We start from the raw sequence: 23,690 nt of genomic DNA on the forward strand, positions 1-23,690 counted from the left end.
ATGTTCGTATTATTACCCCGCACTTTAGCACAATGATATCACTTGACCAACACTTTCACTTTATCAGAATATTCATCAAATGCACACTTGAAAACAGGAAGACGCAAAATTCAAATAAATCAAATCGAGCTATATTACAATAGTACTACATTCCTCCCTAGTCCATTGTGCTCCACCCTCAATGTTTCAAATGAAACATCACTTATAGTTCCATAAAACACTGTTAATGAGTTACAATGTAACATGCCGCGGGCTCATCTAAATAAGGGTGAGCTGGAGTTTTGGACGATTGGGTTGTGGCTCCACAACCTCCATGTGAATTCTTATTGTCTGCAGAACACTAAAAGAAAGGCTACCATCCATCTTTTTAATCTTCTGTTGTTGCTCATCTACAAACCATTCTCCACTACCCTTCTCGCTTCTCGGTGCCAAGTGCACAGGACCTTCTATACCATACCTGGGCAAAACCAAAAAAAAAAAACAGCTAAAGAATAAAGAACAAGAAGAAAAAACCTCGATTTCAAATCTGATCCAAGCAGAGGGTTTGGATTATAAAGACCCAAATTCAAATCCTCCTCCCCAAATCCTGCCATCCAAACAAAACCTTTGAAATTTAAATCCCTTCCCCCAACCCTCTGCCCCTTTTCTTCCAAGAAACATGTTAACTTAATACCCAGGGAATAGGTGAATTGTACTCCAGGATTACCTAGAAAGCTGTTATTTTGGAGTTATTTATCTAGTCAAGTTACACCAATGCTTTTTAACCTTTGTTTTTTCATTCTTTCCTTTTGACTCTTCCTCCCCTTCTCTTTTCAATGAATATGACCAAGCAAAAGCAGCATCATGAAGCAAGAATTTACATAATGGTAAATGCCCAGAGAGAGAGAGAGAGAGAGAGGAAGTAGAGAGCAGTTAGAACCATACTTGGGCACAAACACAATAAAGCCATTGGCTCTTATCTTCACTATTCTGGCCTCCGTGTCTGTGGGCCTACATGAGCAAACACAGATTACATTTTCATGTGTTCTAGAATAATGTTTGGGGGGCGGGGGAGAGGGGGGGAATAGAGAGAGAGAAAGAGAGAGAGAGCCCATGCTATATACCGTTTTCTGAAGTAGATGAGAGTATGTAGCTCTACTGAGGCCCTACTCGCCATCTGGGCATTTCTATGCCGATAATTTAAATCTGGAAACAAATTACAAAAAGCAGCATTCTCAAAGATCAGCCAATGCATTGGCCTCGTTCAAACAATATGGAGGAATTCTATACTAGAAAAGGGGAAATTGGGAGATAAAACTAACCGAGTGAACCTCAAAAGGCAAATACATTCCATACAAGTACACATCTACGCATTTTGAAATAGAAGACATGGTAGATGGAATAACGATGTCAAAATTTCTCACCGTGGCACAAAAGAACAGGAAGTGGGAGTACATGCACTTTAAGTTAATTCAAACAAAAAAATAACAATGTATGCATCAATATGTACAACAAACAATTTGTTCTTCCATCATGCATAATTATCCAGCATCAGCAGCATAACTAATAGAAAGAATTTTTGAAGAGTCATATAGAAAGGTAACAATTCGGCCAAAAAAAATAGAGGCAACAAAGTTTTAACAGGGAAGAGTTCCATACTGTCAGCAATACTAGTAAGTTGCGGTTGGTCCTGGAATATTGATGGAAGCTTTTGTATCTCTAAAGATGCAGCAAGCAATCGGTGTACAATGACATCTGAAAGAAAGGTAAGTTCCAAACTCAATTTAGAGTATAATGTTCACTGAGTAATCACCACATGATAAAAATTGACACTAACCTGCATATCTCCTTATAGGTGAAGTAAAATGTGTATACAGAGGTGCTGCAAGCCCATAATGATGATATTCTTGAGGGCTGAGATCCCCGCTACAGAAATAAACTGCCTAAATTTGTAACCCAAAGGAAAAAAGATCTAATGAATTTCTGTGAAAAAATAATTCTGAATTCACTCAACTATTCAGGTGAGTTACCTGTGTCATGCATCTGGTTGCCAATATCCTGATCAACTTGTTGAAGTATGGATCATCACCCTGGACAGCACTTAATTTTCTCAGAAAATGTGTGTGTGTGTGTGTGTGTGTGAGAGAGAGAGAGAGAGAGATCTGATGATGTCTCTTTAAACATAGTCAGAAAGACATGCCAATGCTTGTAAATAGTATAAAACAAAAATTAAAAAACTGCAGATCACACAACATACAGCAGCCAATAAATGAGAAATCTATGAAACTTCAGCAAAATATAAGGCTTTATTTTATTTCCTTTTTTTTTTTAACATGAGCACTGCAAATTTTATTGAAGGCGTGCAGAGGGGTGCAAACCAAGCACACAGAAAGTATACAAAATGATGGGCCAACTTGTCAATATTGGTCTGAATGCCTCTTCCTTTAGGTTTCCTTCATTATTTATAGAAAAGAGTTACAATGTTTGCTAGATATTTCAGCGTAATTCTAGCCTGCCGCCTGCCGATTTCTCTGTAATACGTTAAGTGTCTATACACGCTAAGTGTCTATACACGTTAAGTCTATTTAGTCTATTTTCTGCTATACACTCTAAATATAGAAAGACCTAAATTATATACATAACATCCCCCCTCAAATTGATGCTAGTGGATCAAGAAGCATCAATTTGTCAACCAAGAACTGATGCCGGTGCCGAGAAAGAGCTTTAGTGAATATGTCTGCAGTTTGATGTTCAGTGGAAATGTGAGGGAGAGTAATCACATGTTTGTCAAAAGATTCACGTATAGAATGACAATCGACTTCGATGTGTTTTGTGCGCTCATGGAAGACAGGATTAGCGGCGATTTGAATAGCACTGGTATTATCAGCATGAAGAGGAGTGGGATGCAGCTGTGGAAAACCAAGTTCACCTAATAACCCACGAAGCCATGTGATCTCAGAGCATGCGGAAGACATGGAACGATACTCAGACTCAGTAGAGGACTTGGAAACTCTGTCTTGCTTCTTACTTTTCCAAGAAATGAGTGCATTGCCTAAGAACATGCACCAGCCGGTAACAGAGCGACGAGTATCTGCACATTCGGCCCAATCAGCATCACTATATCCCACTAACTGTAAGGAAGATTCTTTATGAAAAAACAACCCGCATGTAGAGGTGCCCTTCAGATATCGAAGAATACGGCGGACAGCGGCTAAATGAAGATGTCGGGGGGCCTGCATAAATTGACTGACTTGCTGCACAGCAAAAGAAATATCAGGACGAGTAATCGTCAAATAGTTCAAACTCCCAACAAGCTGCCAATACAACGATGGATCTGATAGAAACTCTCCTTCTTCTTGACGAAGCTTAAGATTTACTTCCAAGGGAGTAAAAACAGAGTTACTCGATTGGAGACCTCCCAATGAAATAACATCCTGCGTGTATTTGTGCTGGTGTAACAACGTACCAGTTGGAGTAAACTGCACTTCAAGGCCAAGAAAGTATTGCAGGGGACCAAGATCTTTCATGTGAAAGGAGGCCTTGAGATGCTGTTGTAATTGCTTAATTAACTCAGTATCTGAGCCAGTAATCACAATGTCATCGACATATATGAGAAGCAATACAATTCCTACAGAAGTCTTGCAAAGAAAAAGAGAGGAATCGAACTGGCTTTGAGTAAAATGAAAATCAAGGAGGTTAGAGCGAAATTTATCAAACCATGCACGAGAAGCCTGTTTCAGTCCATACAAGGATCGGCGTAGCCGACAAACCTCTGAGGAGGGTGTAGCAAACATGCCAGGAGGTGGGGACATATAGATTTCTTCCTTCAAATCCCCATGTAGAAAAGCATTCTTCACATCCATCTGCATGAGAGACCACCCTTGCGACGTAGCAAGTGCCAAGATAGTCCGCACAGTAGTCATTTTGGCAACAGGTGCAAATGTCTCTTCATAATCAATACCATACTCCTGTCTGTTTCCAAGAACCACGAGACAGGCCTTATATCTATCCAGTGAGCCATTAGCTCGAAACTTGACTGAGTACACCCATTTACAACCAATAGGTTTGACATCTGAGGGACAAATTATAAGGTCCCAAGTGTGATTATCTTGAAGAGCTTGGATTTCCTCTTGCATGGCATGTTGCCAACATGCTTGGGTGGATGCCTGGGTATAAGAGTGAGGAATAGAAATAGTGTCGAGAGTGGCAGTAAGGGAGATGTGAGGAAAACCATACCTATCTGGTGGATGTGTAGCTCGGGTGGAGTGCCTAGGTATAGGAACTGCAGAATCAGATGATGGATCAATGTCTGGAAGGGGCGTTGAAGAAGGGGGAAGACGTCGATGATACATCATACCTGGTTGAAAACGTTTAATAGAAGAAGACACATCATCAAAAGCGGGAAGGAGAGTAATAGGAGGATCAGAAATAACCTGAGATTGAAAGAAATATTGATTTTCAAAGAAAATCACATTCCGTGAGATTCGGGATTTATTTGCATGAGCATCATAACAAACAAATCCTTTCTGAGTAGGACTATATCCCATAAAGGCACATGTGACAGACTGTGCAGCAAGCTTGTGACGCTCAACAGGTGGCAGATGAACAAAACAAACACACCCAAAGGTATGAAATGATTGATACTTAGGAGATATGCCAAATAATCGAAAATAGGGAGAATCATAATCCAGAGTAGCATTAGGCAAACGATTGATCAAATAAACAGCAGTAGATAAAGCTTCTACCCAGAACTTAGAAGGTACAGAAGAGTCAATCAACAAAGTACGGGTGACATCTAAGAGATGACGATTCTTACGCTCAACGACTCCATTTTGTTGAGGAGTATAAGGACAAGAACGCTGAGAAATGATCCCTTTTTGCTGAAGAAAAGTTTGAAAAGAATGAGACATGTACTCCCCCCCTGAGTCGGAGCGTAAAGTTTTGATACAAGTATTGAACTGTGTCTCAATAAGTGCAACAAATTTTTGAAAGACAGAAAATACGTCAGCTTTAGAACGAAGAAAATATATCCAGGTGAATCGACTATAATCATCGATAAACGTCACAAAATAACGATACTGACCATGAGAAATAACAGGACTCACACCCTAAACGTCAGTATGTACAATCTGAAAATAGTCAGAAGCACGACTACCATGCGCAGGAAAAGGTAAAGTTTTACTTTTACCAAGACAACAAGTAGCACAATCAAAAGATGTAGGAGAAGAAGAAAATGAATCTTTATTGCCCAACAGACCATGTTTCATAAGATGAGTCAAGACAACAGAATTAGGATGACCTAATTTCTTATGCCAGACTTCATTAGTATTTGCAGTAGCCGTACAAGCAAGAGAAACAACATTAGGAATAGAAAGCTGTAATGGAAATAAGCGTCCTACTTTAGGCCCCTTCGCGATCACCGTCCCCAACACCTGATCCTGGACAAGACAACCACCACGAGAAAAGTGAACATCACAATTATTATCTACCAAATGTCCAACAGAAATCAAATTGGTAGACAATCCAGGAGAGACAAAAATATCCCGAAATGAAGAGCCCAAATTACCAATAGCAGTAATGGGAATAGTACTGCCATTAGCGATCTGAATATTTTGCGTGCCTTTATACTTACGAACACCATGGAGATTCGTCATATTACCAGTCATATGATTAGAAGCGCCCGAATCAACAAACCAAGAAGTTGAGTTAGTACTTGTACCTTGCAGGCCTAAGGCCATAAAAGCAGACACAATCATCTGTTGGACCATTGCTGGGGTGAGAACAGATGAATCAGAGCTTACAGTAGGCAGCGCAGAAGAAGAAGCAGAGGACTGAACAGTAGCCTGAAAAGCTTGGGATTGGCGATTTTGAGGCCGTATTCGACAGTCTTTGATGATATGGCCCTCTTTCTTGCAGTAGTTACAAACTTTCTTAGAACAGTTGCGAGCAATATGACCAAATTCCTTGCAACTGAAACACTGCAACTTATTCCTCCCTCTCCCTTGTGCTGCATAGGCTACATTCACAGTCTCAGAAAAAGCATTTTCAGAAGTCATTCCCATCTGAGTTGATAATCGTTGTTCTTCACGCAGCAAATCTCCCAAACAAATATCCAGAGAAGGAACCGGATCACGGTTCAATAAACCAGCACGAACAGGCTCAAATTCGGGTCGAAGCTTCATTAAAAACTGATCACGTTGACTCTCAGCATGAACTGTTTGAAGAGCTGCGAGGGCTGTAATTGGAACCTTAGCATGAGCAATGGCAGAATACTCACTCCAAAGGTTAATAAAACCCGAATGAAATTGTGCGATAGGTAAATTGCCTTGACTATAATTACTAATTTCCAATTCTAATTGGAATTTCCGAGCACTATGATCTTGGTGGTAAATACGGTGAAGATAATCCCACATAGCCTGAGCTTTAGTAAAACAGCGAAGATTGGTCACAAGGTGAGACTCAATCGTCCCCAATAACCAAGAGATTACCTTAGCATCATTTACCTCCCATTTAGCAAATTCTTTTTCATCAGTGGGAATATTAGCAGAATTATCAATATGATTTGATAATTCTTTTCCTTTTAAAAACATTTTAAACTGAAATTTCCATGTAGGAAAATTCTTCCCAGTAAAGCGAATAATAGTATTCTCAATAGACATGATCAAATAAGCAGTAAAACGAACCCAAAAAGTAAATCCCACTACAAAATGTCTCACGAAAATCAACTAGCAGAACTATCAAGTCTTTGTGTCAAAATCAATGGCCCACGGCAACCCAAAAAAAAATAGCCCACGAAATGCTATTGCTCACTTAAAAATAAATCAAGATAAACTAATGGCCCACGGCCCACGAAAAACAATGGCCCACGATTTGATGAAAAGGATGACCCACAGCAATACAAAAATTGCCCAGAAACAGAGAAAAAAATGACGTTTACTTCCCACGAAAAAAAAATGCCCTGAGAAACAACACTGCTCCTTCTCGAAAGCCAACCAAAATGACTCAGAAACCCAGCAATTCAGAAAGTGCCGAAGAGAAACCCAGCAGAAACCCAGCAACCAAAATGACTCACTTCTGCCCAGAAGAGATAAACCCACGCGAGATGCAATCCTCAGAGAAGCAACCAAAATGCAACCCAGAAACAACTCAGAATTTGAGCGTAGAAAGTGCCGAGAATGAGAAAACAAGTGAATGAGAAAACACTTTTCTGAGAAAGCAACTCAGAAAGTGCCGAAATCTCCACTTTTCTCACAGAAAGTGCCGATAGGCACCAATCAATTCAGAAAGTGGCGAAATCACCACACAAAGCCACAAGAGACTTCTCTGAAAGCAGAAGGTGCCGACACAACCACAAGAAGCTATTGCCGAAAGAAAATTTGCCCAGAAATTGAAGAGCCCAACTCAAAAATTTCTCACAAATAGCGATGTAAATCGCACACCCAAGATTAAGACTACAGAGACTGAAATCAGAGTAAGTGGCTCTGATACCATGTCAATATTGGTCTGAATGCCTCTTCCTTTAGGTTTCCTTCATTATTTATAGAAAAGAGTTACAATGTTTGCTAGATATTTCAGCGTAATTCTAGCCTGCCGCCTGCCGATTTCTCTGTAATACGTTAAGTGTCTATACACGCTAAGTGTCTATACATGTTAAGTGTCTATACACGTTAAGTCTATTTAGTCTATTTTTCTGCTATACACTCTAAATATAGAAAGACCTAAATTATATACATAACACAACTACCAAGAAGATAAGGGGCAAAATCCTTAAAATCTAATATTTGAAGAAAATTTTTTTTTTGATCGATAATCAAAGATAATATATTCATAAAAATAGGCATAGCCCAGGTACACAGGAAGTATACATGAAAACACACCTAGCTAGAAGAAACAATAGAAAGAAGGAGATCATGGACACTACGTCCGTTACAAACTATAGCCCCCGCCCATAGGAACAATGTCTTAAAAAAGAAAACTTTAAGCTCGTCCCTAGTTCTCTCTTGATCATCAAAACATCTAGCATTTCTCTCCCTCCAAATGCACCAACACAGGCATATTGGTACCAATCTCCAAATTGCCGCTACCTGAAAATCTCCGTGTAGTCCTGTCCAGCTAGCGAGGAAATCCACCAATCTCCAAGGCATAACCCAAGACAGTCCGACTCTTAAGAAAACATCATCCCATACAGCCTTAGCCACCTCACAGTGTAAAAGCAAATGATCGACAGACTCCCCCTGCTTCTTACACATACAACACCAATCTAGAATAATGACCCGTCGTTTCCTCAAATTATCAATGGTAAGAATCTTGTCCAAAGACGCTGTCCAGACAAAGAAGGCTGCTTTTGAAGGAGCTTTCGTCTTCCATATACTCTTCCACGGAAATATAGACAAACCGGGGTTCGTAAGCTTTTGATAAAAGGAACTAACCGAGAAGATACATTTCTTAGAAAGATTCCAATACAACTTATCACCGGAGCCTCCTGGAATACTTACAGAATATAAAGCCGCAAAAAACTCCGTAAAAGACTCCAATTCCCAGTCATGGGCTGCCCTAATGAAGTCAATATTCCATTGAGAGGTGTCATTTGCTGAAGAATAAAGAAAGGCAATCGATGCCTCCTTATCTCTTGCAAGCGCAAAGATGGTAGGAAAAGTATCTCGTAGATAATGGTTACCACACCATATATCAAACCAAAAACGGATACGCGAACCATCGCCTACAACAAAATGTTCCTGTTCACGGAATGTCCCCCAAAAACTCCTAATGTTTTTCCATAAACCCACTCCATAAGTGCCTCGAACCTCATTCGAACACCATCCTCCCCAAGCTTCCCCAAACTGAGAAACTATGACCTCCCTCCAAAAAGCCTCCCTTTCATTTTGGTACCTCCACAACCACTTACTCAAGAGGGCTTGATTGAATTTCAGCAAGTGGCGAATCCCCAAACCTCCCCCAGAAATTGGGGTACAAACTGTAGACCAATTAACCAGGTGGAATTTGAACTCTTCCCCCAAACCGCTCCATAAAAAATCCCTTTGTAACTTCTCAATTCTATTAGCCACCTTTGTAGGAAGCGGGAACAGAGACAAGAAATAGGTGGGTAAGTTAGAGAGAGTGCTTTTAATCAAAGTCAACCTACCACCTTTCGACAAGTAAAGCCTCTTCCAAGCAGCCAATCTATGCTCCACCCTTTCGACTACATCATTCCAAATCCTTTCAGATTTAAAAGAGGCACCCAACGGTAAACCAAGATACTTCATAGGAAAAGAAGATATCTTACAACCCAAGGTAGAAGCAAAACTTTCCACATCGGGGACGACCCCCACTGGCACTATTTCCGACTTAGCGAGGTTAATGCTCAATCCTAACACTACCGCAAAGCAAAGGAGTAACGCCCTCAAGTCTTGGACTTGACCGAGGTGTGCACCACAAAAAATAAGTGTGTCATCAGCAAATAACAAATGAGAAATGTTAAGAACACCATTCCCTACCGAAAAACCTTGGAGCAACCCATCATCCACCATCCCCTCAATCATCTTACTGAGAGCTTCCATGACAAATAAAAAAAGTAGAGGGGAGAGCGGATCTCCCTGTCTCAGGCCCCGAGAGGAGTTGAAGAAACCCACCGGAGAGCCATTTACCAAGATGGAGAAACGAGCTGAAGTGATACAAAATTCTATCCATTTCTGCCATTTCCCCCCAAAACCACATCTTTCAAGTAAATAAAGAATGAACTTCCAGTTGACATGATCATAAGCTTTCTCCATGTCTAGCTTGCAAAGTAGCCCAGGCTCTCTAGACTTAAGCCGACCATCCAATACTTCATTTGCAATAAGAACCGAGTCAAGGATTTGTCTACCTTTGACAAACGCATTTTGCGGCTTCGAGATTAATTTTTCCACCACCGAGCTTAGTCTATTTGCTAACACTTTGGAAAGAATCTTGTACATCCCGTTCACGAGGCTAATGGGGCGATAGTCCCTCACATTCCTAGATCCCACCTTTTTAGGAATGAGGGCTAAAAAGGTGGCATTTAGGCTCTTTTCAAAACTAGCATTAGAATGAAATTCAAGAAAGACTTGCATAAGATCTTCCTTGACCACCTCCCAACAGGCTTGAAAAAAACCCAGGGTAAAACCGTCCGGACCGGGAGCCTTATCACTTGACATACTTCTGATAACATTGCCCACTTCCTCTTCTGTAAAAGGCCTTTCTAACCACCCTGCACTGTGCTGATCTAGAATATTAAAAGTCAACCCATCCACTCTCGGTCTCCAATTATGCTCTTCTGATAATAATTGTTGGTAGTATTGTTGAATGTGGTTTTTGATAACCGTCTGATCCGAAGAAGTTGCCCCATCTACCATCAGTGTATCAATAGCATTATTCCTCCTGTGAGAGTTAGCCATCCTGTGGAAGAATTTCGTGCATTTGTCCCCCTCCTTAAGCCAGAGTACCCTTGATTTCTGTCTCCATGAAATCTCTTCCATCAAAGTAACCCTTTCAAGATCAGCAACTACCTTGTTCTTACGGATTTTGTCAGGATCAGAAAGGGATCTGGCCTCCTCCTCACCTTCCAAGTCCTGTAATTCCTCTAAAAGAGAGCGCTTTTGCTGAAGCACATTGCCAAAAACTTGTTCATTCCACTGCTTCAGGTCCTGTTTCAGCGCTTTCAACTTTTTAACCATAATAAAACTTGGAGAGCCTTGGAAACGATAGGAAGTCCACCATTGTCTAACCCTGTCTACAAAACCGTCAGTTTTAAGCCACATATGTTCAAATTTAAAATATCTTCTACCCCCATTGATGCCTCCACAATCTAAAATAATAGGGAAGTGATCAGAACATAAACGGGGTAATCTTCTTTGAGCCACATCCGGAAAGTGTGACTCCCAATCGGGTGTTAGCAAAAATCTATCGATCCTCGACCATGATGGGCAATCACGGTTGTTGGACCAGGTAAAAGTGCCTCCTGAAAGTGGAATGTCCATGAGCTCTTGTTCTGAAATAAAATCAGAGAAATCTCTCATGGCTGAAGTGATACGAGAAGATCCCGACCTCTCACTTGGAAAACGAGAAGTATTAAAGTCACCCCCTATGCAACTCGGTAGCTCCCACCAACTGATGATTCCCGCCAGTTCTTCCCACAAGAATCTTCTCTCTGAATCAAGATTAGGGCCATAAACCCCAGCAAAAGCCCACTTAAAGTCGTCTTCTAAGTTGACAAAAGAACAAGACACCGAGAAATCCCCCACACACTCTTCCGCCCTTTCCACCACCCTTGTGTCAAACATAATTAGAACACCCCCGGAAGCACCTTTTGATGGTAGGTAGGACCACCCAATATGTTGTCCTCTCCATAAACTGCGAATTACTTGTCTAGTAATAACTTCCAATTTAGTCTCTTGTAAACATATGATGTCCCCTTTCTACTGGCAAAGTAAATTTCTAACTTGGAGCCGCTTATTAGGATCATGCAGCCCCCTCACATTCCAAGAAAATGCACATTGTTGTATTGAAATGGTGTTGTATGTGAAAGCAAAATGGAGAAAATGTGATCATCTTTTGCTAAATGGTGAGTTGGCAAGGAGCTTATGGCAATGTTATTTAGCACTCTTGGGTTTGAGTGGGTCACAGAAATTCAGAATTTTGGATGATGATCCTTCTGTGCTTAATGTGGTACATTTAGCAAGAATTAAATGACCGAACTTCATAATCCAAAGCCATACGAATAATGCATAGTTTAAATAACCGAAACACAAACTAACCACAGCATGGTCAAGTGAATCAGCCAATGCCTTTGATGAAGAGACATCCAAGTTGAGACCAACAGCAGCAGCCGTACGCAGCAAAGGTTCAAGCATTTCCCTGGTTGGACTAGGATGTCGCCTGCTCACACAACCAATTGTCAAAAAGAGACGAGTTTGGCACAGTTTGTAAACAGTAATGACTTTATCCTGCCACAAAATCAAGAATTGGCCAAAAGGATGTCTACAGGTAGCGTTTGAAAGCTGTACTTCTCGGTTACATCAAATTAGTGCTTATGCTTCTTATAGAAATAACTAGCAAGGTTTACCTACCAGAAATATAAATCTGTAAATAAGTTCACCACCAGTTTCCAAGCCAAAATTTTTAAATCGTGTTACTAGCTTGCAACCCTTTTCTCTATTTTATTTGTAATGTCTCAGCAATATACATAGAAAAAAAAATCATGAATGCCTTCCTGTTTTATGCATTTGCAGCACATACTAAATAATAAAAAAAAAATCTCAATGAACTTTCAAGTCAAAACTAACAGGGGTCTAGATGCCCAGCGAGTAAGAGGGAAAGTGGGAAGGCACTTACCCTCATGGTACTCTGGCAAGCATAAGAGGTCATTCCTGAAGGAAAAAAGGGAGGGGAAGGAAGGGAGGGAGGGGCGGCCAGGGAAAGAGAGAGGACAATATAAACAAACCAATTTACCTTAAAAGTGAAATAACAGGAAAATGTTTAAGGATTTTTTCTGCCACTGAAACATTAGCAGCAAGCATAAACTCCTCAACCATTTGGTTTGCTTCCCTAATCTGGTACATACCTGTAGAAATCACATTCAATTTATTGTAAAGACTAGATGAAAATAATAGAAAAAATATTGCATGCTTCTAAAGAATCAATGGGCCATTGGACTAAGCCATCAATAAATAACCTACCAATATCAAGGGGGTCATGAGTCTCAGTGTCAATTTGAAATTTGACTTCTGCAGAAGCAAGAGTTAAAGCCCCTCTCTCAATACGCTTTAACCTCATTATCTGCAGGCAAGTAACATGCACACTTTTGAGGGAAATCTAGACAGCCAAGAGTATGTTAGTTATTATCTTACGAATAAGTGAGCAAAGCAATCCCCGAAGTATGATTACCTTTGCTAAAGTATTCATATTTCTCAAATCTGTTGTTAGTGGATCCATCAATCGACTGCAAATAAAATGAAAATAATCAAATAGTTTCAATATTAAAAGAAAAAGAAAAAAAAAATCTTAGAAATGCAGATAAGATAGTATTATATTCATTAAAAAATAACAGAAGACAATAAAAGGCAATTTCACTCTAACAAGAGGCAAAAGAGAAAATACATGTAAAAACAATGGCTTGGACCCACCACAACTCGTGTCTTTGTATTTTGAACAATTTAAAAGAAGTAAATATTATGAAATAAATGCTCGGTAAAATTAAAAATGACGTTAATGATGAGGCAATGAGTTGCCCACACCGGAATCATAAGCAAAGCGCAATTTAGTCAATTACAAAGACTTTAAGGGATCAGGAGCTTTTGGGGTTCAATTAGCTTCTTAAATAAAGAGATGCATCGTCATTGTAATAGAAGAATAGATACAAAGTATTGTACACTTTTCCAAACAAAAAATAACTTGACTTTTTCAGAAGTCAGCCAAAATTGGAATAAAATAGTACCTATCATCCATCCTCGCCTGAGCTTCAATGTAAGACATTGCTGCAGAAGATTTTATCACACTTTTTGTGTATCTTTTCGAAATAATCTCTGCTTCAGATGTCATTTCCTGAAATTTAGGCAAAACATAAATATGAAACCAAAAACAAAAGGATATCTCAGACATGGTCAGCCTAATCAGCAGCTCCAGGTGTGTGTGCATATGCATTTGCATTAAGATATATGCATGGATATTTCTACTAATGAATGTCATGTCTTCATATTGTCATATGAGGAAGATATCTATATATGAGAGCATAAAAGCTACACTTAACAACAGAAAGATTAATTAGGAGCTAACAGCTCTTTAGGCGGTATATAAATTATAAACCATGAAATATCAGGAATTTTCTGTTGGGGCGGTTATGGGTAGGAAAGAAAGTTTCTCTTGGTAAGTTGGAACAAGGTTTGGTCACAGGTTTCTTGTGGAGGTTTGGGGATTTGAAATTTGAGGCTTTTTGACAAAGCTTTACTTGGGAAATGGCTATGGCGATGTCACCTTGAGAGGGATGCATTTTGGAGAATTATTATTGATGTTAAATACGGGAGGTTGTGGGGTAGTTGGTGTTCTAAAGAAGTTAGAAGTGTATGGGGTGGGTTTGTTGAAGTCTATTCGGATTGGTTGGGGGGGATTTTTCAATCATTTTAAATACAAGGTGGGTGATGGGACAAGGATTAGTTCCTGGCATGACATTTGGTGTGGGAATACGGCTCTTAAGAATGTTTATCTTTCTCTATTCAGAATTGCAAGTGATCAAGAAGCTGAAGTGGCTGATTCCTTTATTTTGTTAAATAATAATCTCCAAAGGAATGTTGCATTTTTCTGTTGGTTGGCGTCCCTTTGGAAAAATGTTGACCACAGATAATTTGAGAAAGCATGGATTATTTGTTGTGGATAGGTGCTTCATGTGTAAGAAAGATGGTGAATCTGTTGACCATTTATTTCTTCATTGTGAGGTGGCTAAGACTTTGTAGGATGAGATTTTTTGTAGGACCGTTATTGCTTGGATGATGCCTAAGCAAGTGGTGGATCTTTTAGCATGTTGGCAAGGTTTTAAGGGGAGTCATCGCATTGTTGTGATATGGAAGATGGTTTCTTCATGTTTGATGTGGTGCTTATGGTTGGAAAGGAAAGGGTGATGCTTTCAAGATAGAGAACTCTCAATGGGAGAACTTAGAGAGTTTTTCTTTAGTACTTTGTGTATTTGGGCTAAGGTTCATGTATTGAATGGAGATAATCTTCATGATTAGCTTTTAGCCTATTCTAGTTTCTAGCTTGTATTTAAATGTTTTCTCTTGTATACTTCCTGGGAACTTTGGCTATGTCTATTTACTTGTCAATAAAATTTTTTATTACTTATCAAAAAAATTAATACCAGGTGTCCGGGAACAAAGTTTTGTTTAATCCCAGGTGCACATGATGTCGGCAAGGAGTTTCCCACAAGTCTATATCAGGTAATTCAAGGGGGAACTCCCCCAATACGATAGCCCCTAGAAATTCTTTGCACCCAAGGGCTCAAACCTTAGATCTAAAACGAGCATACCAGCAATACCAAGACTATTAGCACTTGAGCCAAACCCTAGGAGCTAGGTATGACCAACGAAAGTTCCTCAAAACTCCTAAAGAAATACATATTATGGTATTTTAGGTGAGGACCGCTTACCCCTAGAAAGTGTAATACTATATTCAAAGACAGTGTGTGTGTGCGTGTGTGTAGATTCTTGTGTGCAATGGTGGATAGGGAACTTTTATCCGGTTTTACAGTGGGGCAAAGGAACATGGATGAGCTGCTTGTGTCTCACCTACTCTTTACAAATGACACGTTTGTATTCTAAGAGGGTGATCCAGAACATTTCGGCCATTTGCAATCCATATTTCTACATTTTGAGGCTGTTTCAGGGCTGATAGTCAACTTGGCCAAATTAGAATTAGTCTGATTGGTAATGTGAAGACGGGGGTATTGGCAATTACTCTCGAGTACAGGGTGGTGCCATTGCCGATGAAGTATTTGAGTCTCCCCTTCAGCGCATCATACAAGGCTAAGTTAATATGGGACAGAATATCTGAAAAAAACTAAACCCATATGACAACACCACTGCACTAAACTTGTCAAACCATGCACTGGAATGGAAATATGATTGGCGGGACTGAAACATCTCTATCTTTATCAAGAGCGTGCTCTAAATTTCTCAACCCATATGCCATGCGCTCTTGATCACATTGATCAAGAGTGCACTCTCTAATTTACCTACTTGCTTTTCTATGGGGTAGTGTAGAGGATGAACCTAAATATCATCTCTCTAGTCTTTTGGCCAAGAATATGTGCTCCAATCTCTTCAAGTGGATAAGGGATTAAAACTTGGAGTGTTTAATCAAACATTGAGGGACTAAAATGGTTATGGCGAAGGGAGGATCTATGGCACTTAATGGGGGAAATTAAGTATGGGAGCATGTGGGGTAGATGGTGTGTTAATCTAGTCAATGAGTTTCAAAGTAGGGGTAACATTCGTTGACAATGGGGAGAATTTTTTTAGGTCCATTATTTTCAAGGTGGGAGACAGATCCAAAGTCACATTTTGGCATGACATGTGGTGCAGAGATAAGGTCTCGAAGGAAGTGCTTATTCCTTTGCAAAGAAACAAAATCAGAACAGCCACATGTCTTATTATGATTAATAATGGTGTAGCACATACCCAAATAACAGAGAAAGCTAGCCTTTCAACATCTGCACGAAGCGAACATATGTCTGCAAGATAAAACTCAAGCTGAATGAGTGTTACTGCAAAACCACAATCAACCATAGGACCGAGAAATACTTCATACTGCATAATGCACTCATAAGATGAGAGGAATAAGAATAGGTAGAAAAGAATTCACCTTCTGTCAAAGGTTTTGGAAGCATGTCAATCCGTCGTTCGACAAGGTAGACAGATGTGCCCCTTTGGGTAGCCTCATCATCAAGTGGGGTGCCAGGGAGCACAAAATTCGTAACATCAGCAATATCTAATTGAATGTCATTAAAGATGAACATTGCAGCTACAGTTTTACACTTAAAATACGAAGATTTGCAAGGAAAACAGTAGTAATAACACCATTAAGCCTCTTCACATAAATATACTATGTGATCCAATACCCATAACCATGATAAATATGAAGGGTCATATAATTTGTGATCTGACACAACATCAATATGAACAATACCATATGCAAATTCTTGTATCATCCCAGGTGATGGATGAAACACTAGGTCTCGTTTGGATGTTGAGATGAGATGAGAAATATATGAAATAGTATGTGAATAGTAGTGAAATGGTTTGAATTAAGATGTTTTATGGGATTTTGAAAAATAAGAGAAAAAGTTGAATAAACAATTATAAAGTTAAAATAATTTTAGAATATTATTTTTGTTTTGGGATTTGAAATGATTGAATTGTTTTTTGTATTTTGTTTAGAAGTTTGAAAAAGTTGAAATGATTAGGTAATGATTAAATGAAAATTTTGAAATTGAAAAATGTTTGTATTTGAGTGGTGTTTGGATGTTGAGATGAGATGATTGAGATGGGTTGAGACCATCTCAACATCCAAACGGGGCCAGTACTAAAACCTAGCTATCTAGATAAAAAGCTTTTAAATAACCCCGGGTTGGCATAATTTTTTTTTATAAGTAAAAGTAAAACTTTATTAATAGAAAACGGCATAGTCCAAGTACGCAGGAGGTATACACAGAATACGCCTAATAACCACTAAGAACTAATGATGGATAGAAGCAAATTATGAAACATGTGTTCTTTTATATATTTCCTGTGTACACGGGCTATGCCTATTTCATTCATATCAAAAAACAATTATGAAACCTGTCCCCATTACAAATAATGACTGAAGCCCAGTAAAGTAGTGTGTTAAAAAAGAATCTCTTCAGCTCATCCAAGGAACACTCCCAGTCTTCAAAACACCTATTATTTCTCACCTGCTCAATTGGTAAGAGTCTAATCATTCTTTGGTTTTCCATTTCTTCCTCCTAACTAGGTGTTACCTATTGTATATTCCTTGTGTACTTGGGCTATGCCTATTCTTATTAAGATAGTCTTTTACTTGTCAAAAAAAAAAATTTGGTAAGAGCCTTGGTCTCGGTAGCAGATTCCCTCCAGGTTTAAGGTTCAAACCCTTGAGTGCAAACAATTTCTAGGGGCCAATCAGATTAGGGAAGTTTCTACTAGAATTACCCGAGGTGCACTTGTAGGAAACTCCTTACCAAGGGCCTGCACACCAGCAGGATTAGTTGAGACTTTGTTCTAGACACCCGGTGCCAATAAAAAAGATAAAAAGCTTTTACATATCCCATTTGCAACCCGTGAATTTATTCATAGGAACATAAAACATGCATACCTTTAAATGAACAACCAACCTTAATAACCACAAATTCCATTTATATTGATATTGTCAGCAGATTATAAGGATACGAACTCCAACTTCAAAATTTCCATTTGGAAGAGTTATACAGTGCAGTGCATCATCAATATCCTTGCATCCTGCACAAACCAGACGGATGCAGTGTGTTATTTGACATCTAATCAACTACCAAAATCTGTCCAACATCAAGAAATATCATAAATAAATAAAAATAACATACAAAAAAGAGAAGGCAAAGAACAAGAAAAATATTATGACATTGATGATGATCATGAATATGAGGAAACAAAATAGAAAGAAGTAAGCAATGGATCACATACCTGGAGGATCCACACTAAAGACACGCAAATGCCGCAAATCCTGCCGGATAGGATTTGCCAAATCTTCAGAAGACACTGACCACGGCAATGATGGCAAGCATGCCAGAACTTGAGAAGAAAATGGTCTTGAGTTTATGTCATTCTCTATCAAGACTACCTGTGGCATCCACAAAACTAACTGACATTAGTTTCATCTAAACCTTATCGGTTAGTTCATGGCTATGTCACACACCTCACTTTCCGTATCTCTACGAGCTATTTCTCCTATGGTCCTGGCCAGGTGGATATCAAGATTACATACCTCACTTTCAGTATCTCTATCGCCTATTTCTCCAATGGTCCGTACATAGTGGCCAGAAGGATATCGAGATAGGTGGTCCCAAGAATCAACTACCACAATAATTCGCTTGTCGAGAAGATTTTCAAGCTGTCGAGTTTGGATTCGAATCTTAGGAATCCTGCGATCTTTGGAGACAAATAAGGCATGGGCTGTACCTCCACTACCTGCAGGCAAGGGCATTGGCTCCAAAGATCCACAATAACTGCACAAGATTATTTAATTACACATCAGACAACTGAACCCATTTCCAGAAAAGTTCAGGAAGAAAACTGATACTAGCCAGAGTATTAAACATCATTGTACTAAAAGGAAATATAAGTTACTTATTGACCCACAAGCATAATACTTGGGGAAATTTGCACCATGAAACACAAGACCAAAATGCATCTAGCCACAAATAACACAAAGACGGATAAGCTATAAGTATCATCTGCTTAATCTCTGACATGTATTTAATGAGAATATAAGGACATATTAAATCAGACAAATCTCTACACCAGTGATAGTAGAATGTCATGCATTGAAAGATGGCACATCCAAAGAAAATAGTCATGACAAAGATAAATTGAGACAAAACACGATAACACAGGTTTGGAGTTCCAGAATTAATGAATATTAAAAAAAAGCACCAGAAAGCTAAGGGAATAAAAAAAAAAAAAAAAAAGATACCCACTTTATTCTTACACAAAAATAAGAATTTAAAAACAGATCAGAACAACATGACCATAAATACATAACCAAATTATAAATTTTTTTTTTTTTGGTTTTGATGTCGAGCACATACAAGGCAGGGCCCTTCGGACCCACTCCTACAGAGTAAACCCCGGTCCCATGCACCGCACCCTCGGAAGTTTCCCTACACGGAACTAATTAAATCGCTAGTTTTTCACAGGGGGTGTGGTCCCAAAGGATTGTTTGCACCCATGAGGTGTTGAACCTTGGACCTTGAAGGGAGTAATATCCCAAGACTAGGGCCTTCACCACTTGGGCCAACCCCTTGGGGTTAACCAAATTATAAATTGCAGATATATGGATGCAAAGTGGTGGCAATAGGACTACAGCGAGCCAATCCTCACCTACAGTGCATACTACCACACAAGCCACTGAAAGGTCACACCACAATTGTCACATAATTTTAAATGAAGGATCTCAAAAGCGAGAAAATTAGTGATACAGTACTATAATCAACAATGATTTTGTAGACATGGATTGGCTCTGAATGAGAGGTCAACTTACGCGTGCCAATTCCGCTTTATAATACCAACAACAAAGCCAGATGGACGAGATGACATAATTTTTGCGTCTCCTGCAGAACCTTGCACAACATTTGTAGTTCTGGGAGCATCATCAGCGCTGTTTGGGACAAGATGAACATCTTCTTCCCCATCCTCTGCACAGAGGTAAAAGAACTATTTTAAGTGTATAGGGAAGAGAGAAGGAGAGTGAAGCATACTCCAAAAAAACGACGGATAGTCTGAATCATTAAGAGAGGAACTATTTAATTTAGTCTCAGCTAGAACCCTTGTTTGAAAAGGGAAGTTGTAGAGGCAACCTCTTATGTCCTCAACTAGAGGGTCCAATAGTTGGGCAGCCCAACCATCACACCAGATGTTTGTAGAGGACCTTTCATGATGTATGGGCACATATGTCAAGGATAACTCAGACTCTCTGAGGGCTTTGACACCAAAAACAATATAGGCTCCTTTGTATTTTCCCCTGCTTGTCCTTTTGATGTTGCTCTTACTGGTTCTTATTCTCTTCATCTTTGAAAAGAGATTCCCCAGCTTCACAGATTCAAATCCCAAACCAACAAGAGCTTTGCAATAGATAATTGCATATATTTTCATTTTGCAACTCCATGATTATTTCATGCCAGTAATATATGATTCATTAGCATCAATCTTATTATTTCAACACTGGAATAGCCACACGAGGTTCCACTCACTGTGCAATTTAAATAGAAATTTCATTGAGTGAATGAACCTTAACTTCTAAAAAACTGGAAATCTAAAAGAAATGGTAATCACTAAAGCAAGAGAGGAGGGAAATCGATCAAACAGAAGCAAGAAGTATCCACCAAATCGTTCACAATTCAGCCACTTTATCACCTATTTTTAAAGCCGTATAGCACAGACACGCACCAAATATGTAATAATATATGTTCAACAGGTGTTACCGATCAAAAACATATATGTTCAACAGGTGTCTACCTTCTAGGAGGCCAAAAGGCATGATGGCTAACATACCTTCATCAGCTATGGATAGAGACTTCTCTTCATACCACTGATCTTGAGGCAGAAGTTCTACCGCTACAATGTCACCATCAAAGGCCCTATTCATGTTTGCACGCCCATAAATAATTATTTCATCACCAATGCTCTCACTCCCGACATAAGCTTCAAAGGGATTATAGCGATTAACACGAAGTTTTCCTTGATGGTATATTCCACGGTGCAAACCAGAAGTAATCTCAGACATTGGCTTATGCTGAACAGAGGACAGTGAGCAAGAAATTTATTAAATTCACATCTACATTGATTTCATAACTAACCAAACCCAGAAACTACAAAAGGTAGGGAAACTCAATAGCAAACCTCTGCATAAATAACTTTCCTCTTTGACGGTCTCAAATCTTCAACTTCCTCCATGTTGACATCTTCTGATGCAGGTTGGACCAGCAGGTCGAGCAAATTCGGTTGATCCAATGATTTCACATATGACTCAACTGAAAATATGACAAAAGTTTATCAATAAGCTCTGTCCATGAAGTATTGATAAATAACCATAATCACTATGATGACAGTGCTTCACGTAGAGAGCGTCCTTTCCTTCTCAATCAATGCCCGAGTTAGACATCAGTGCTGTTTATGAGATTCCAGAACTATAGCAAAAGATATCTTACTTGTCTCTGCAGAAATGCCCTCTTCAATAGCCTTCCTCTTATTCTCTCTATCATTAGTTATAAGTAAAACCCGAGCTGCACCACCAAGATGATTCTGATACCACTGAGCAGCCACCCGGATAGCTGAACCGAGACTTTAAAATGTCAAATTTTGGAAAAATTGAAAAATTCCTTCGATGAAGCAAATCAAACATCCTAGCTACCAATAAGTGATTATGCATGTAGATATGTGCGCATGAATAAAGGCTATAAAGCCTAAGATTCATCATTTTTGGAGAGGAAGTAGAGAGGAATGTAGGAAGATAGTTCGCTGAAACTACTAGCTATTTGGAAGAGGGAGATTTTGTTCTTGTGAACCAAAGTTTCGACTTTGAAGGACTTCCATTGAATGGAAAAGGAAACTTTTATTATTGAAATCCACATGAGGGTCTTCTTCCCTTAAGAGTATAAACAAACAGGCAATTTACTGATATAAAGCAATGTCTACAATCCCAGAGCACATCTTAAATTCTCAGAAATCAGCATTCATGCAAATAGCAAACCTCTGTCATTACGATCATTTTTACTTTCTTTATTCATTTCCTTGACAAAAGTATCCCTGCAAAGAAAAAAATGCAAACAAATATCAGATAATGCATAAAACTCAATAAATAAAGACAAAAGCATTGCCATAAAATATCAAGATAACCTGAAAGAAACCGCAGAGAAATCAATTGAAGTTAATAAATGAATTGCAACTACCGAGATAACCATAAAGGAAAAAAAACAAACAATAATAAAATGTTCAATAGGCCTCTTGCAACTCAGAAGGACTTGAATATATTTCAACTTTACTAGGCCTCTATACTCCAAAATCAAAAGGATGACATTTGGTCATCTACTGAAAAAGATGCTACTGACCTGTGTGAATATGCTATCACTACAAACTAAAACGTCAATCGAGACATTCGATTCAAAGTTCAAACCCCTCCCATTGCAAGCTTGACATAATATGAGCTATTGCCAACAAAAAAAATGATGAAGTAAAAGAACCATACTTATGGTGTTCGTTGGCAAACACAAAGAATCGTCTCATGGAATTGCTGCAGAGAGCTCTGACTCTATTATACACCGCCATGTTCTTGTTCTTAACCTCCTCCAACACGATTGAGAGCATGACCACATCATCAATTGCTGGGTTCTCAAGCAAATCAATCTGCAATTAAAAAATTAGAAAAATAACTCAAACAAAAAGGCTTTGTGGTTAAAGAGAACAGATAAAACTCCATGGGAAGTGGAAACTGATAATTACCTGATGGAGAACCACATTGGTGTCGACAATGAGAATGGTGGAAGCAGAAGGACTCAAGCGAGCAGCGGAGGAATCACAGACTTTGCATATTGGAGCTCCACAGTAGATATCGTCTCTGAGATAGTGCTCTCTGACTTGCTGAAACGAAGAATAACCAGAAAGAACGCAATAAAATTAGGAAAAAAAAATAATTAATTGGATCAATACGAAGAAAGAGGAGCGTAAGTTGGAACTGGTGGATGAATAAAAGTGGAAATAGACCTTGTTCACTTTGCCGCCTCTAGTTTTCTTGACGAATGTCTTGCTGTGCAACATCTTTTCGGAACCACTTCGGCCTCACTCTCTCGTCTTCTCTTAACGTCCTTGCCTATGTTAGAAGCTTTTCTTACTCCAGTCCTGTGGCAGCTGCTGCCTTCGCCTTCGCTGCCGCCGCGATCACCTCTCACCCGTACGCTGGCTGTTGTGACTTGTGCGGATTGCCTTCTCTATGCTGCCCCTTAAATAATTTTTTTCACTTTAATCATCTTAAAAGAACGGAAAACAAAAAAATTAAGCGAGCGTTACTCTGAGGGTACGTTTGAGTAGTGAGAATATTTAAGAAGTGTTAAGAATGTTTGTGAATAGTTATGAGTAGAGATTGGAGTGAGTTTGTGGGTCCTATTGAAAGTATTTTGAATTGTTTGGATATGTGAAATATGTTGAGTTGTTGACTTTTGGGTAGATAGTTGAAAAATGTATGGGTCCCATAAATATTATAGTGATTTTATTTTTAATAATAAATATTATAATGATTTTTTAATATTAATAAATATTGTAGTGATTTTATTTTATTTTTATATATAATAATAGTAAATATTATAATGATTTTATTTTTTATTTAAATTTAATAGTGATAAATATTGTAGTGATTTTATTTTTATTTATATATTATAGTGATTTTATTTTTTATTTATATATTTT

At 38.8% G+C, this 23,690-nt stretch overlaps 1 protein-coding gene across 1 annotated transcript; it reads right to left on the reverse strand.

Annotated features, from left to right (window-relative positions):
- Positions 1-87: 87 nt before the first annotated feature.
- LOC108983674 (exosome complex exonuclease RRP44 homolog A) lies at positions 88-23,220 on the reverse strand. Its single transcript, XM_035682750.1, has 24 exons — positions 22,992-23,220; positions 22,731-22,868; positions 22,477-22,634; positions 21,982-22,037; positions 21,440-21,562; positions 21,132-21,262; positions 20,784-21,024; positions 19,774-19,927; positions 18,499-18,739; positions 18,198-18,354; positions 17,928-17,996; positions 16,345-16,470; positions 16,161-16,213; positions 13,430-13,536; positions 12,880-12,934; positions 12,672-12,771; positions 12,445-12,556; positions 11,751-11,871; positions 2,010-2,069; positions 1,817-1,922; positions 1,639-1,734; positions 1,104-1,185; positions 925-990; positions 88-457 (listed from the first exon to the last, which is right to left on the reverse strand). Exons 1-24 carry the CDS (start codon positions 23,043-23,045, stop codon positions 259-261), a joined length of 2,805 nt encoding a protein of 934 aa, XP_035538643.1. The 5' UTR covers positions 23,046-23,220; the 3' UTR covers positions 88-258.
- Between the last annotated feature and the right edge of the window lie 470 nt (positions 23,221-23,690).

Source organism: Juglans regia, chromosome 11, assembly GCF_001411555.2.
Source record: "Juglans regia cultivar Chandler chromosome 11, Walnut 2.0, whole genome shotgun sequence".
Taxonomy (NCBI): Eukaryota; Viridiplantae; Streptophyta; class Magnoliopsida; order Fagales; family Juglandaceae; genus Juglans; species Juglans regia.

Excerpts from the sequence above, each read along its gene's own strand:
- LOC108983674 (XM_035682750.1), bottom strand. The coding sequence starts at position 23,045 with ATGTTGCACAGCAAGACATTCGTCAAGAAAACTAGAGGCGGCAAAGTG. Across the intron at positions 22,038-22,476 it reads TTTGCCAACGAACACCATAA|GGATACTTTTGTCAAGGAAA; the intron begins GTATGGTTCTTT and ends TTTTCTTTGCAG. Across the intron at positions 1,923-2,009 it reads CAACCAGATGCATGACACAG|GCAGTTTATTTCTGTAGCGG; the intron begins GTAACTCACCTG and ends TTACAAATTTAG.